The sequence below is a fragment of the Neophocaena asiaeorientalis genome, unplaced genomic scaffold (genome assembly GCF_003031525.2).
Source record: "Neophocaena asiaeorientalis asiaeorientalis breed wild unplaced genomic scaffold, Neophocaena_asiaeorientalis_V1.1 scaffold450, whole genome shotgun sequence".
Taxonomy (NCBI): domain Eukaryota; kingdom Metazoa; phylum Chordata; class Mammalia; order Artiodactyla; family Phocoenidae; genus Neophocaena; species Neophocaena asiaeorientalis.
The window spans coordinates 2,345,506-2,357,630 of NW_020175674.1; the positions used below are offsets into that span (position 1 = coordinate 2,345,506).

The window sequence follows — 12,125 nt, forward strand, 5'->3', positions numbered from 1 at the left end:
GGGAAGGGGACCACTGGTGGAGTTGCTTGTCTGTGTGACTCTGTGATGTGTGCGAGAGTCCTTCTGCCTTGAGGAAAAGATGGGGAAAGGAGCTTCTCTTTCTTGGTCCTCTGTTTCCTGGGTAGAAGGACCTCAAACAGGGATGGGCCACAATCCACCTCTGACTTTTCTTAGCAAAATGCCAACGTGTTCTCCTAATTTCAATCCGACACCCCTGCCAGCCCGTGGGTGCACAAGACATAACGGCATTTCCAGCCACCTTGTTTTATTTAAAAGTATGCGGGAGCCACTGAGTCTTTCATTCAAGTAAGAACTCAGTACCTAACGTGAGGCTGCAGTAAAAAGATCCACGGTGAAGTCTACTTTGCTTGGCACTGTTAGGGCGTGTTCTATGCAAGCAAGATGTCCAGATCTCCAACATGTATTAATTTAATTTGCATATAAAATTGTAATCACTTTATTGGGAAACCTTTACAAGAATGGCCACTTAGTCTCTGACCCTTAACCTAAGAGCCACACAGCTGAACCTCCTGTGATGGTCCATGGTCTCAGGATGGAGTCAGGGGGTCTCGCTGAGGTGGGCTGACCTTCAGGCCAAGTGACCCAGGTCTTTTCACCTTTGAACACTTATGTCTGCTCACTTCTTACCCTTTTCTTTTCCCTCCCTTGCTGTTACCTCTTCCTGGTCTAATGTGTGTTCTATCACCGTACTTCTACATTGCTGTCTATAATCCTCAGAGGTGTGAAAGCACGGACCTCAGTTTACCAGACTTTTCTCTAAATTAAGCACAGGTTATGAACGAGCCTCGAGGCTGTCCTGGGAGGACGGCACATACACGGGTGCCCGTGGGAACAGCCCAGAGCGGGGAACAGCGCAGAGGGCGCCTCCTTCCCTGCCTGCAGTTCTTCGAGGGATCACACAGGTTGTTAGACGTGTGGCCTCAGGATAAGTATAAACACAACAGAGGCAGATCTTTTGTGCCATTATTTTGGGAAAAGAGCACAAGACTACGTTTTACTGTTTCTAAAGGTGTTCTCCTGTAGGGAATCTGGTTATTGAGTTGGTCTCTGCCCACTGAATTCCGGTCTGAATTCCTGAGGTTGCCAGGTTCAGCAGACTCTGGATAAGTGAGACGCTTTTTGGACTCTGCTTCATTTTGTCACAGCAGGAAACACACACATCATGAAACTTTTCTTTGTGACGAGCACCTGACTTACGTCATTGGTCTTAACAGATTTTCTCTGGGTGTGATAATTTTTCCTACCTGCTATCGATAAAGAAATGTACTCAGGGTTTCTCTTACAGGCTGACTTGTGTCCAAAATTCATAGGCTGTAGTCCTAATCTCCAGGACCTCAGATGTAACCTTAGTTGGAGAAAAGGTCTTTACGAAGGTGATCAAGTTACAGTGAACTCATTAGAGTGGGCCCTAACCTAGTATGTCTGGTGTCCTTTTTATAAAATTAATTAATTAATTAATTTGTTTATTTTCGGCTGCGTTGGGTCTTCCTTGCTGCACGTGGGCTTTCTCTAGTTGCAGCGACGGGGGCTACTCTTCCTTGCGGTGCGCAGGCTTCTCATTGCGGTGGCTTCTCTTGTTGCGGAGCACGGGCTCTAGGCTTCAGTGGTTGTGCACGTGGGCTCAGTAGTTGCGGCGCACGGGCTTAGCTGCCTCGCGGCATGTGGGATCTTCCTGGACCAGGGCTCGAACCTGTGTTCCCTGCACTGGCAGGCGGATTCTTAACTCCTGAGCCACCAGGGGAGCCCCCCTGGTGTCCTTTTAAGAGGAAACCTGGACACAGACATGGGCAGAGGGAAGACGATGTGAAGACACAGTGCTCAGACGGCCGTCTACGAGCCCTGGAAGAGGCCTGGCCACATCCTCCCTTGCAGCCCTCAGGAAGAACCGGCCCTGCCACCTCCGTGATCCTGGACTTTCAAGCCTCCAGAACTACGAGACAATAAAGTTCTGTTGTTTAAGTCAAGCCAACCAGTCCGTGATGCCTTGTTACAGCAGCCCTAGCAAACCAACACATTCACACGTGGGCAGCACATGACAAACCCGGATTCAAAGTGGGGTCTGATGCCCGTGCTCTCGCGTTGTCTCTTGGGACCCTTCTCTGACCTTGCATGGTCTGGGGAGCAACCAGCTGGTCAGTCTGGAGCTGAGCTCTGGCCATGGGAAGGACAAGGGGTCCCAGGCAGAGGCGGAGCCCCGGCAGCTACAGGCTGTGGTGCTGAAGGCCCCACCCCCTTGGCTCCTGGGAGGGCTGCCCCGGGGCCTCTGCAGCAGAGGCTGTGACGTGAGCCAGCCTGTGTCTGGGGCAAGACCGAGGCTGCCGTTCCCTAAGCGGGACGGCGGACACGGCTCTCACAGTCCTGCTTGTTGGCTCCTCTCAAACAAGGGGAAGCCAAAAGCGAGCTCTTGGGGATGGGGGCAAGTGGTAGTACTCTGACCAAGTGCCTCTGAAGACACAAGAGGATAAAGCAATCAGAAAGGAAGGCTTCATCCAGTATGGAGAAAATAATCAGAAGCTTAAGAGAAGGGAAGTGTGTTCTTCATTCTGATAGAAAACTGGTTGTTAGCGAAAATCAATGATGACACAAGGAATAAATCATCTGACACATTAATAAAAACCCTTTAAATCTGTATGCTTTTCACTCAAGTGGACCTGAGAGGTAGCTACTCCACGTGGGCACATGCATCTCTTCAGGAGTGCACACCTTATGCACCTAACGGGAGCCATCAGTTTAAGAGGAGGATATCTTTAAATCTTTACACATAGTTTCAATGTATTAGTAACCTGTTGACTGAGAGGTGGCGTTGCCTGAATTATCATTTGGTCCTAAAGCCTCAGCTGGTATAAGACTCTCAGGTTAAGCGACTCCCAGGGAAGACCGTATTTTGTAAATTATCCAACTAGATACATACAGAAAAGTCAACATTACATCAGAAAAATGGTATTAGTGAACGATAGAGCTGTGTTCTAGGGCATACTGTTTTGTGAAAGCTCGTGCTAATAAACCTCCAAGATCCAACTGAAAGTGCTTAAGTTTTGCAAAGATACTCACAGCAGGAAGTGCAAAGAAAGAAATGCCCAGGAGTGCAAAGCCCGCAGAGAGCAGCCTTCCCAGCCAGGTCAGGGGGGTTTTGTCTCCATAGCCGATTGTGGTCAATGTTATCTAAAAACAAAATAAATAGGACGTGCAGCTTAAGTACTTGAGAGGAAAGTCAGGACCCACGAACAGGAGGCAAAGCAACCTTTCCACTGAATCATCATTCAACCAGTCTGGTTGGTGCATTTTATTACTGTGCTTTAATTTTCCATGACGCATAACAGAACTTGTCGTTGTTTAAGGAAGGGAATAGCCTACATACTTGTTCCTCCCTTATAACACAGTTTTCCATCTTTTCTAAGTGCATTCAAAGAAAGGCTATATTATATAGTAAGTGGATAACCATCAATGATACAGAAACAACAGCACTATGGATTTAGGACTGGATCAGTACACAAAACAATAGTTTATGTTAATTCAGGCTGTCCATTTATTTCTTTGGCGGGCATTTCCTGAAGGTCTGGTGTGTGCAAGGTATGTGTTTTGATTTGTAGTGGAACAAAAATGAGAGGTACATAGTTCCTGTCCTGAGATATTTATGGCATAAGAGGGGAGATATGTCACACAAATCATTAAAACGCAAAATAAGGCAAGACAGGTATTATGATGAATGCACAAAATAATTTGCTGCTCAAATTCAAAGAAGAGATTATTACCAGCTTGGGGTGTTGAAGCAGCTTTGTTGGGAAGATGTCATCATACCCAGGCTTTGAAGGAGGGGTAATATTTTGAGAGGCAGAAATGATAGAGTGATCTAGGGAGGGGAAACAGGTGACCAGCTGCACAGCAGTGAAATAAACAGGGTGGGTTCTGGAACGTGTGTTCAGTTGGGCCGGAGCACGGTGGGTCTGAAGAGGAGGCTAGCCAGCTACGCTGAAGCTGGACCAGGGAGTGTCTTTGAAAAATGATCCCTGAGTCGTGTCTCCCCGATGGTCAAGTGCTCCAGGGGCTGCCCATGTGCCTTAGAACAAAGCCCTGGCTCCACTCCAGGACCGATGAGGTTCTGTTTGATCTGGTAGAATGATGGGGCAACTGAATCGGAACAGCGGGAGTGGGGCAGTACAGGGTGGAGAGTAAAGAGATGAGCTGAGGAAGTTCAATAGAAGCCTGTCTGAGAGGAAGGGGAAGATGAAATCTGCATGACTGGAAAGTTTCGGCTGGGAAGATGATTGCCCCATAAATAGAAATATGATAAGGAGAAAGAGGAGGGTTTGGAGCAAAGAAGAAGAGTGGCTTTCAAATGAGAGTTTTTAAACTATCAGTATGACGCTGATCTAGAAATGTCTGAGCAACGAATTAAGAAGGAGAGCTTGAGTCTTGAGAGAGATTGAGGTTGGCATGAAATCTGGGTTTTGGACTAGGACGCCAAGTGACTCTTTAAGCTCTGTGAAGAAATGAGGTTGCAAAGGGTGCAAAGGAGGGGCCGAGGGCACCTCCTCAGGAGACACAGACATGGAAGGGACGGAGGGGAAAGGGAAGTCAGAGGAGAGTATAGACTTTCAAAAGTAGGAGGACTGGGAATGGGCTATAGAAACAGAAACTCAATGAAGAGAGTTTCACAGAGGACCAGGTGAGCCCTGATGCCACAGGCTCGGGGAGAACAAGGAGAATGAGGACTGAGAAAAGATGTGGACACAGAGACAGGGGTCACTGGTGATTTCTAACAGCAGCGGTTTGGGGCAGGCTGTCCTCCCCGGGCTCTGAAGGAGGGCCAATAAGTTGAGAGGTAGAAATGGTGGAAGAAGAGGCGCTCTGTGATGGAGACCCTCCGGAAGTGCTCGACTCAGCTGGCCACCGCTCCCTAGACCCTCTCCTCTCTCCTCGCTTCTGTGCTTCTCCTTTTACATCTTTAGCGGCTCCTTTTATGTGGCTCCTCCTACCCCAGCCCACCTCCAAATACTAGATTCTTAAGCGTTGCTTCTGGGTCTTTTTCTCTTTTAAAAATTCGGTTCTATTCGAGACTTCCCTGGTGGCGCAGTGGTTGAGAATCCGCCTGCCGATGCACGGGACACGGGTTCGAGCCCTGGTCCGGGAAGATCCCACCTGCTGTGGAGCAACTAAGCCTGTGTGCCGCAACTACTGAGCCTGCGCTCTAGAGCCCGCGAGCCACAACTACTGAGACCGCGAGCCACAACTACTGACCCTGTGTGCCACAACTACTGAAGCCTGTGTGCTGCGAGTACTGCAGCCCGTGCACCTACAGCCCGTGCTCTGCAACGAGAAGCCACTGCAATGAGAAGCCCGCGCACCGCAATGAAGACCCAACGCAGCCAAAAATAAGTAAATGAAATAACTATATAAAAAAATAAAAATTCTATTCTTCTGTAACTTTCCTTTCCCTCTCTCCCCTCCTTTCTCTCTCTTCCCCAGCGACGTGAAACACTCTCATGGGTATAAATACCATTTTTATGCTGAACACACTGAGTTTCTACCTCCAGGCCAGACCACTCTTCTGAGCTCTGGATTCACACATCTGCAGCGGGTATTCTGTTGGGATGCTGCACAGTCATTTAAATTGAACATGTCTAGGGACTTCCCTGGTGGTCCAGCGGTTAAGACTCCACGCTTCTGCTGCAGGGGGCGTGGGTTGGATCCCTGGTCGGGGAACTAGGATCCCGCGTGCTGCATGGCCAAAAAAATAAATAAAGTAAAATAAAATAAAAGCAGGTGTTGTGAATTAAAGGATGTGAAACAAATAAAAAAAATAAACTGAACATGTTTAAAACGGAAATTGTATCATCCTAAACAAGCTGCTCCCCCGATGACACCCCCTCCTGGTCGACAGCCCCACTGACCACAGTGCTGCTCAATCAGAAGCCTTGGGGCACTGCTGCCTCTCCCTCCCCACAGGTGTCTCTCTGAATACCTCAGCAGGTTCCGCTGCTTTGATCTCCCCAATCCCACTGCCTTCTCTCTGTCATCACGGCCACCACTGAAGACCGGGCTGCTAGAGCAGTCTCTTTTTTTTCTTAGACGATAATTATTCCAGTTTTATTAAGGAATGGTTGACATACATCACTGTTTAAGGTGTACGGCATGACGGTGTGATTGACACGTACTGTGAAATGACGACCACAGCAGGGTTGGTGAACATCCATTATCTCATAGAGATGCAGAGAAAGAAAAGCGTGATGAGAACTTTTAGGCTTTACTCTCTGAGCTTTCCTGTATATCACATGGGAATGTCAACTACAGTCACCATGTGATACTAACATCCCTGGTACTAGTTTACCTTATAACTGGAAGTTGGTGCCTTTTGACCACCTTCCTCCACTCCCCGCCCCTCTCGTAACCACAAATAGCATCTCTTTCCGTGGTTTTTTTTGGTAAGCTTCCACATATCAGTGAGATCACACAGTGTCTGTCTTTGTCTGCCTTGCTTCACTTAGCGCTCAAGGTCCATGCACGTGGTCGCAGATGACGGGGTTTCCTCGTTTTCGTGGCTGAGCAGCGCCGTCGTGTATACACCACTCCTGCCTGCACACTCGTCACCGTGCACCCTGAGGCTGCCCCTGTCCTGGCTCCTGTGCATCACGAGTCACCGTCTCTCAGTTGCTCTTTCCACTTTTGCTCTGGCCTCTCTCGGTTCCTTCTCTGCACACCTGCAAGGGCTGTTATTTTCTTACTCCTCTCTAAAAACCCTGCAATGGCTATTCACCAAACTCAGAATAAATTCTAAGCTCTTAGCTACGGACCTCGTGACCTGGTCTCTGCCCAAGTCTCCAAGGTCCCCCTGGTCCCCCCCTGCTCACTGCACTTTAACTACAGTGTCCTTTCAGCTCCTCCGATGGGCCAGGCTATCCTGCCTCAGGGCCTTTGCACACTCTGCTCCCTCAGCCCCCAGTCTTCCCGGGGCTCCTTCTCATCCTTCAGGTGTTATCCAAAACACTCTGTCCTCAGAGAGGCCTCCCCTGGCCACTGTCCGCAGGCGGCCTCTGGTCTCTCTCTGTCCTCCTCGTCTCCTGTCAGCACTTATCATGAAAGGTAGTGTATTACCGCTCTACTTTCCTCTGGGGAGGGGTCCTTATTTCCTCTACTAGAAGGAGGGACCGTGTCTTTACTCTTTGTTGTCTCTCTAACATCCAGCATGATGTTTGCCTCCAGAGTAAGAGGAACTCAATAAATATTTAGTAAATAAATAAAGAATTCTTTCCACAACATTGGCGACAGAGTGAGAAACATGGGGCCAGAACTCCTGGAAATCTCTGATGTGAGTGGGGGCTTTCCAGGATGTGCTTGTGCCTGTCTGCAGAGAGGCCGAGGCTGAGGAGGGGAGGGTGGCAGCTTTATGATGGGGGGGTACCCGAGGAGGAGGGACATAGCGTGAAGGACACGTTGGAGGGTTGGCCTTGGCCGTGTGAGAAGAAGGCAGGGCTGGAAAGCTCAGGCTAGTTCCCGTCAACAGTGAAGGACAAAGGAGGGTCACCTGTGCGGAGCAAAGGGCCTGGAACAGGAAAGGCCCAGGCTGTGAGGCTGTGAGAGGGAACTGGCAGTAGAACCCAGCAGCCAAGTGAATCAGATGCCACCAGCAGTATGGGTAGAGGATTCTCAAAGGAATTCCTTGAGATTGCAGAAACAGCATTCCTGGCTCCATTTTATTACAGGTTCCTAATTTTAAATACGTGGGAAAGATTTTAATCTATTATACCTGTTCTGCTTAATTTTACTTAAGATTAATCTTAATCTTAATTAAGATAGCTTAATCCTTTCCAGTAGTTTATGAATAATAATAAAGGGAAGGAGAAATGTCATGGTTTGGTCACAGCAATAACTTTGCACTTCTCCGTCTGCTTTCCATTCCGATCACACATCTGAGCTGTTCTCCTTGTGGCTCAGTGCTCGGAGTGTTTTTTTTTTTAATGTTTTTGAGGAACCTCTGTACTGGTTTCCATAGTGGCTTCACCAATTTACCTTCCCACCAACAGTGCATGAAGGTTCCTAAGGGGGTCCTTTAAGGGAAGAAGATTCATGTTGACAGTTGTCAAAAATTTCCTTCCCCCCTCCCCTCCCCTTCCCCTTCCCTCCTCTTTGCTCTTTCTCTCGTCTTTCGAGTCTCTTTTCTTCCCTTCTCTTCTCTTCGGGCCACTTCCTGAGCATATGGTTTCAGATAGTGGGTAGTCACAGAATCTGCACAGTCAATTTTGAAATTTGGTCACCTTGAACTAGTATATCAGAAAGACTTTTGATCTCCAAACATCAGAAACTCCTGTGTTGGTGGCATCATAAAATTTGGGTTCTGCTGTGGCAGGGAGCTCAGGGCATTAGCATTCCATACTGGTCTTCCAGGACTGTGGTCAAATATGTAGTAATAGTGGTGACTAACATCTGTCTAGTGCTTGATAAAGTACATCTAGATGTCCTAATCTCATTTAATACACACAGCAACTTTGTGTTTGGGTACTATTCTTTTCTCAGTTTTACAGAGATATTAAATAATTGCTTAATATCACACCTCCGCCAACAATGGGGCTGGAACCCTGGTCTCCTGACTATAATACATTTTTTTTTTCAATACAGCACGTGCTCAGTGCTTATGGAGTAATACTGAGCAAAAGTGTCCAGAGTCGCATGTGCGGTGACAATTTTCAAGGAACAGACATCTTAGGAAAGAGTTCCCCACAGAGACTTATAACCAGTATAGCCCATAAATGCCCTTAAGGTAGGCGTGGCACTTGGAGAGGTTACTAACCACTTGGCTGTTTTGGTGGGTAATGGCTGGGGTATGTGTGTCTCAGTTTTCACTTGGTCATTAATAATCTTGAATGGTTAGAAGTAAAGTAAGGCTTGGATACCATCAGGTAATGCATTGGTAAGAAACACAACTTTAATTAACTGTACCAGCAGATACAGTTAATTATCCGACTCAGATAAGTCAGAAAGCAACAGCTTATATGAAGTGGAAGAAAACATTTTGTCCTGGTGAACCTGATGGGAGGAGGGTTGATTCTCGGAAGGGTAACAGATGTTATCAGTGACAAGGGTATCTTAGCTCTGTCCACAAATGTGCACCATCTCCTATTCTTAGACTTTGCAGGGGGATGAAACTCATGGCATATATTTGGGCTGTACAACCTGTTGAATGCAGAGCCTCCTATACTGATGCTTGGAGAAAGATTGTCTGGTTTTTAGCATGAATTCTGGGACTAACTCTGGCCGACATCAAATCCTCAACATGTCTGAAGGAATCATCTCAGGCACAGGTCTCAGGTGGAGGCTGTACTTTTCAGATGCTTTCTCAAGAGTAGATTTATATCATCTGCTGTTGTTTGCGTCTTTAAAAAAACCCGTAACACTGTCTTCGTCACAGGAATAGTGGTAAATAGGAAGAGGACAAGCTGGCCTTCAAGAATAGGTCATTACCAGGAAAAATTACTTCAGGAGGATGGGATCTTAAGTTGTTTCAGCCAATCAAAAGGAAGAAAATAATAACAGGAAAGAAGGAGATCATAATAAAACGTAACTGCGGGAAAACCTGTTTTTAAATTACTTCAGAATAAACCTAAAGCAACTGGAAAGGAGGATAATAATAATAGGAAATAACATTAAATGGAACTCCGCCCAGCAACCAGAAGGTCCTCTTGTCCCGGAGCCGCAGCTAGGGCCTCAGCCTCCCCTCTCCCCCGGCACGTCCACTGTCATCAACGCCTCTTCAGTTGCTCCTTCAGAAGCCAGAACATCTTTTCATCGAAACCCCAGTTCCCACGCCCCTTCTGCGCTTAAGCTGTGGGTGTGCCAGGAAGGTACCGCTCTGTGTTCCTTGGCTGTAGTGGTTCTCCCACCTCACATCCACGGCAGCCGCATCTGTGGCTGGGTACCTGCCATGCGCTAGGACCAGCCTTTTGTATCGATTATCCCACTTACTCAGTGGGCCGAGTACTGTTGTTCGCTAGTATGGAATTGTTTTCAGGTATCAAAGTTCTCCGAGTTGTTACTGGCTCTGAGCAGTGCTGATGGCACTCTGTGTCCCTCCTGCAGTTGGTTTGGGTACAGCCCTCAGCACCTTCTTAATGGAAGGGCTTTCGTATTTAATATTTAGAATTCACTGGGACACTGGATCCATAGCCTACAAATGGCATTTTAATGTCGATACTTCGGGCACTTTTTTTTTTTAAGAAATGAGGATTTCCTTTTATTTTTGTTTTTTCACCAAAGCCTAGCACTAAGAAACACTCCAGTGCAGGATGCTTTCATTTCCCTATGTATTCTGGATGCTTCCTTAGTTAGCAAGGTGTCCATACATGCAACATGGACAACTTTATCTTTATTTTTTTTAACATCTTTATTGGAGTATAATTGTTTTACACTGGTGTGTTAGTTTCTACTGTATAACAAAGTGAATCAGCTATATGTATACATACATCCCCATATCTCTTCCCTCTTGCGTCTCCCTCCCTCCCATCCTCCCTATTCCATCCCTCCAGGCGGTCACAAAGCACCAAGCTGATCTCCCTGTGCAATGCACCTGCTTCCCACTAGCTATCTAGTTTACATTTGGTAGTGTATTTACGTCCATGCCACTCTCTCACTTCAAACATGGACAATTTTAACTAAAAAGTAACCAGACATAGATTTCATTAAGGTCTTCATTAACATATAATAAAAGGTACATTCAGTATTTTAAATTCGTTTTACTTCACACTGGAGAGCTAGTATGTTCTTATAAGGAATAGAACTAATAGGTTCTCTTGTTTGCTTTTTGTGGCTTCAGACGATTTCATGAATGAATCAGTTAATATCAACAAACCCACTGTGGACCAACAAGGCCTTTTTTATTCCTAGAAGCTCAACACCTTAGAAAATTTTTACTCTTGTACTCAAGGCTAGACTTTTTTCTTTCTTTAAAGAGACATAATTAGGCCATTCAAAGATCCTGTTAAGTACAGGTTAAACTTCAGTCAAATAGCACTACTGGAATGAAATCAATGAATAGATGTTGCTTTTCCCTGAAACGAACAGAGATTAACCTTTGGAAACCTGCTACATGGGTTGTTCCGGCAAAAGAAACAAGCTGGTGACTAAGTGAGAGGCATATTCAGAGCTTCCCACACACTGTTCAACACACAGTGCAGCAAGTCTGATCAGCAGGAAGGAGAAAGGAAGACGGAAGGCCAGAAGGCCAGAGAGCTGCCAGGTGGACCCACCAACAGATGCACCTCAGAGAAGGGGCTTCTGAGTGTCCCGTCACTCACGCACGTTAGAATTATCACAGAGGCGCAAAATCTAAACTTCCAATTCAAATCGCTGCTTTGAAGCCTGGGATAATCAGTTGTCTTCCCCCGCTGGCTAGAAAAGCCTCCTGTTTGCTCAGTTTACACAGTTTATCCCACCGCGAGTCATAGATATTCATTTGTTCTCTACACATAAGAAGTGTTTTAAGAATGTCAGATGACTGCTCTCTTCTGGGTTTTCCACTTTCCTCCTTTCAAAGTGGCCATTATTGTTTGTGGGGTAGGGGAAGGAGTTGGAAACCAAATTGTTAAACCAACAGAATGCTTTGTTATCAGTGGCACAATCTTGGAGACATTTAACTCTGATAATTTAAGGAAAAAAAATCTTAATCTTCAGATGAATATATTTTTGATTTTTATTCATATTACTGCTGCTATGCAACCCAAAAACATACCAAGTTCTGCTTACTACAGGCCCTGCCGAGTTATCCACGTCCTTGACAAGAGATCTAGTTCTCGCTGAGGAGCTTCTGACAAATACCGGAACAATGCAACAACTGGGAACTTAAAAATCTGTGCTCCACAAAGCAAACTGGCAAACGAACTTACCAATGTTTTAATCACAGTTTAAGAAGATGACAGATTTTTATTTTGGCGACAATCTAGCACTCAAGAATTATTGCCGATGATTTAGAAGAGAACAAATTTGTTGGACCAAAGAGACAGGGAAAGTCTTCAAACAACTATAACTGCTCTTGTATTTTCACCCTTTTGGAATGCCTTAAGGAATAGAATTTAAAAAATGTAGTTTACACATTGCATAAAGCACTCCTTTATCCT

At 46.2% G+C, this 12,125-nt stretch overlaps 1 protein-coding gene across 1 annotated transcript in view; it reads right to left on the reverse strand.

Annotated features, from left to right (window-relative positions):
- Window positions 1-12,125, reverse strand: part of KCNQ5 (potassium voltage-gated channel subfamily Q member 5) — a 196,416-nt gene that overhangs the window by 91,239 nt on the left and 93,052 nt on the right. Inside the window, exon 5 of the mRNA XM_024731901.1 lies at window positions 3,073-3,183. Coding sequence (XP_024587669.1) covers window positions 3,073-3,183 — 111 coding nt within the window. The remainder of the gene's footprint in view (window positions 1-3,072; window positions 3,184-12,125) is intronic.